Genomic DNA, 4,779 nt, shown 5'->3' with positions numbered 1-4,779 from the left:
ACAACAAAGACAAATTTTGAAAAAATAAAGTCACAAAAAAGTTTACAAAGACAAAAAACAGAAAAAAAAATCATGTCAGCAATTTGTCTATAAACATAGCAATATGTAGATCACAAACTAAATTTATCTAAATTGTCTGTTCTTAACTATAATTATATAGAACTTTGCGATTACCGCTGAATGAATAGCTGGAGTTATCATAGCCTTTTAAGAGCAGTAAACTCTTAAAAACACAAAAAGCCTATGGTGTGTGGTGCTGAGACACAAAAAATATATTTCATTTTAACTTACAGATTGTGAAAAAATGTGATAACATATTCATTTCCAATCATGAGTACCTCATAGAAAGATTAGATCGCTATTACTGAGTAATTGAATAGAAAAATTACCATAATCCAATGTAATAGATATATTAACAAATTTGAGATGGATAAGGCAAGTAAAATGAGAGCATGATTGCTTGCTGCAAGAGTTGTTGTAATTGAAGCTGAGCAAAGAAAAGAGTAGTATATAGAAGCTTAGATTGTGATTTATAGACAGCCAAAAGAAATTCAAAGAAAGTAGATAAGAACCATAGCAAATGGTATACAATGGGCAAAAATAAAGCAGGCTGAAGAAGGTGAACAAACTAAAATGAAAAGAGCTCATTGTCAGATGCTTTGATAATAAAACTGAGGATGTTTCAGATTTTGCTGCGAGTGGAGAGTGATGAGTCAGGAAAAATTTTCCTACGCATTTGGGAAGAGGAAAAACTTTTCCTTTGCCCAAAAGCTATACTTACATGTATATGTGTCTTCAGCCCTGCATGCTCATCATGACAGCTTAATGATCCTTCAAATATGACTACACTCTTCCTCGTTTTGCAAAGTGAGTCAAAACCTAATATTAAGCATTAGCTCTGAATGCTATTCTTACCCGGATATAAGGCTGGCTATATAAGTATGACATCCAAATTTTAAACCTGAGTTGGGTTTTTTCTCCGTAACAAGCGTCATCTAAAAAAGATAGCAGCTGACCAACATGTTTAAACTACATGTAACTATATTTGTTTGCATGGTCACTGCTCACCAGTTCTGTGAGGGTAAGTAGTCTCTACACCTACATCAGCTGGACGAAGTCTTTTAAGGTTTAAAAAATTATAAGGGTCCCAATAGAGCTGATTAACATAATGTTTTTTCAAGTACAAAGAATATGTGTTGAATATATTTTACAACATAAAAACGCATGAATGTAAAAAATTAAAAGCTTTGCACAACTAGAAGACTTATTTTCACTATATTTTTAATTATATTGTTATATATTGTTTACATAATAAATTAAATATTTAAATATTACACATATTCAACGTTTCAACTAAATAACAGCTACTGGTTTTTAGATTTTTGACTTATCTAAACAATTTATACACAACAATTATTATAAATCAAACAATTTCAATTCACTAGGAATGAAGTACCAGGGATGTTACTTTGATGAGGCTCTTGGCAGGGATCTATCAGATGAAAATGACTTAGGAAGTACTAACACCGTGCAGACCTGCATTGACTTGTGTACTTACAAGGGTATGTATAATACTCAATTCTACAGTGTATTATAGCAGTTAGATTACAAATTATTCCACGGAGTTTTATTAGAGTTTCTTGTGACAGTTCTAAAAATATTCAATCAAGTTTTTGACGGTAATGCAACTACTTTTAACAGTAATACTAGCCTTAGGTATTGCATACTTGAATCTATATTGTTTTGTTTATTTAGGTAAATTTCTTTAATTCATTTTTGTAAACATTGCTCATTTGTAGAAAGAACATACATGTTTAAAATAAATTAATTTTAGTGTGTTTGGTAACAGGAAACTTGTGTAATTATAGGCTACAAGTATGCAGGCCTGCAGGGTAACATGTGCTATTGTGGAGACAGCTTCGGAAAGTACTGCAAAGTAGATGACTCTCTGTGCAGCATAATCTGTCCTGGGAACATCCAGCAAATATGTGGTGGAGCCAACAAGAATTCTATCTACAGTACGAACTACCTAGGTATGGCTAATAGGACTGTACTAATTATGGTTAGAAAATATATTCTAAAACTTGGAATATTAATAGGAAGAGGGCAAAAAGTATACCTACCCAAGTCTGTCATATAACAAAGGTGATACCTAAACATGAACCTACACTGAACTTTAGTTGACTTTAACAGAAAGTATCAGTATTTTTCTATCATTTGCAATTGTTTTTGATGTTTGAGACGATCTGACTACCAGAATGTTTCAAGATTAAAATTAACAAAACTTGGTCACAATTAAAACGCTCAGAAAAAATGTGTTGAAATGACATCACTAATTGTCCAGTTGCCTGTTACTTTCGTTATTGACTATTGCGTTCAAGTTGCAGCATTAGGCATCTTTATTATTTTGATCTTTTTGACAAAGTGAAACTATCGATGCCATAATTGTACTTTCACTTGAATCTGAGAGTTTTAACTGTGATCAAGTTGTGTCGATTTTAATCTTGAAACATCCTGGCAGTCAGATCCCCTCAAACATTAAAAAAAATCTCAAATGATAAAAAATGCTGATACTTTCTGACAAAATCTACTAAAATTTTGTGTATAAGTTTTTCTTTCTTACAAATGATATTTCTCACAGTTAAGTAGAAAACAAGCTTAGACATGTGGTTGGTTTATAAAATAAGGTTAAGGATGATTGTTTTGCATTTGTAAGAATTAATAGATTTTTTTATTTAATTCAGTAGACCTAAGTTTCTAATTCATAAGCCAATAAGTTTAGTGTGCAAGGCAACATTTTATTTTATGCAATACACCATGTTTTATTTTTTGTAAATACAAATCTTACCAAACAAAAGTAACCGCAGTGATTTGAGTTGAAAAAGAAAACACAAGTACCTCAAATCCATTTGGACAGCCAAAGTACTGTTGCTTATTATAGATCTTTTAGTCATAAGTATGAAAGCAAAAGCTTTATGGGACACCAATGGCATCCATATCAATAAGGGAAAATTTCATGTTTAAACAGTACTGTGTTGGCAGACAGCCTAATAGGAAATTTAAAGGCGGTAAAAGAGATTGACATGCTCAGAAAATTTTTAAAAATTTCAATTTCTTTAGTTGGTATAACTTTTTGTGTTTTTTAGTATTGTAATTGGATCAGACTTCATTAGCTTATGTAGTACTATTTATTGTTTAAAATATAGTGTTCTGTCACCACAGCCAATACAGTTCATCGCAAACATATATTAAATTTTATAAATCAATGTTTCTTTGTACTGCATGACATCCTTTTTGGCTGGGACATAATGTAATAGCATAATGTTGTAACCACCTAGCAAACCGCTTTACATCAACTTCATAATAAAAATCATCAAAAATATAATTTCATTTTATTTTTAAAAATTGCAAACTGCTACATATTCACTGGGTTCAAAAAGTCACCGATTTCAGATGATCAATTAAAATTGGTTCAAAGGCATTGCAATGTAGAAAATCTTTTTTAATTTACAACCTTAAAAGGCTAGTCCTATACTTAACATTTAGTTAAAAATGTTATGTTCAATGTTAAATTGCCATGTGCAGTACATACTTTTCATATACTGCTTAAACATTTCATCAAACTAACAGAAACTGTATTACTTATTGCAGGCTGCTGGCAAGACAGTCGACCTCGAGACTTCAGTCATCTGATAACATTGCAGGGCATTGATGCTACTTTAGAGAACTGTGTAGCTTATTGTCGCCAGCAAGGTTAGTTAGCTATTTAATTTCTACTTTATTGAAATTCAATGTTTACAGTGAAGCTGACATTTTCTATGATCAAGTCTACAAAAAATCAAACAGAGCTTTCAAGTTCTGTTTGCAGCAACATTTTTTGAAAAGACAAAAGTTAAAACCTTTTTTTCACCTTAATTTTCACTTTTAGAATAAATTGAGATAACTAAATAATACACTAAGATATTGTTGTATCTTTCAGGTTACCAGTATGCTGGGGCTCAGTATTTCTCTCAGTGCTTTTGTGGCAACCGGTTTGGCATGTACCCAGAATTGGACAGATCTTCCTGCAATACGCAGTGTCATGGAAACTCCCAGCAGAATTGTGGAGGAGGATGGACCAACTCAGTGTTTGATACTCAGATAGACTGTGGATGTTACGAACAGGAAGCTACTCAGCATCACTCTATTAATTCATAGAATATACTTTGACAGAAGCCTAATGATATCGATGGGTTGTAACCTCTGGTGTATATTATGTTATCCTAATAAGCAGGTTTTAATATGCTGACTTACCTTTGCTTATTTATCCTTCTGCTTTCCTGACACTGCCTTCTGTTGTTTACTAAAATATAAGTTCCCTTATCTAAGGCTCATCTATCAGATACATTATATAGGATGCTTATTGAAGAAAATCCAGATAGAATTGGCTATTATGAACAAAAAAGCATACATTGTTTTTGGAAAACATTCATGGCGTTTCTTTTGAAATTATTGATTATATTTTTAATGTGATGCTCATGTTGCAGCAAGTTGAATTACTGTAACTTCTCTAAGAAAATAAATGTTATTATATTTTAACTACTGAGTGGTCATTAAACAAATACAAAGGTTTGTAAGGCTTCTATTAGTTCTGTCACAATTACAATTGCCGGTTACTAACCTGTAACATAGCAATACAAAACGCTTCTCTATCTGCTCAAAGACTTACAGACGACATACAAACACCAGCAGATGCAAACTTGTTGCAAATTATTCTCACATGAAAGTAAATTTAGACTT

The 4,779-nt window shown here is 31.9% G+C and overlaps 1 protein-coding gene across 1 annotated transcript; it reads left to right on the top strand.

Annotated features, from left to right (window-relative positions):
* Positions 1-1,447: 1,447 nt before the first annotated feature.
* On the top strand, positions 1,448-4,197 carry LOC137400623 (sialate:O-sulfotransferase 2-like). The gene is made up of 4 exons (XM_068086953.1): positions 1,448-1,562; positions 1,869-2,033; positions 3,652-3,753; positions 3,980-4,197. The coding sequence occupies exons 1-4, from the start codon at positions 1,448-1,450 to the stop codon at positions 4,195-4,197; spliced, it is 600 nt and encodes a 199-aa protein (XP_067943054.1).
* Positions 4,198-4,779: the final 582 nt, after the last annotated feature.

Source organism: Watersipora subatra, chromosome 7, assembly GCF_963576615.1.
Source record: "Watersipora subatra chromosome 7, tzWatSuba1.1, whole genome shotgun sequence".
NCBI classification, from domain to species: Eukaryota; Metazoa; Bryozoa; class Gymnolaemata; order Cheilostomatida; family Watersiporidae; genus Watersipora; species Watersipora subatra.
The sequence above is the reverse complement of the archived record's forward strand: the minus strand, read 5'-3'. Positions and strand labels throughout refer to the sequence as shown.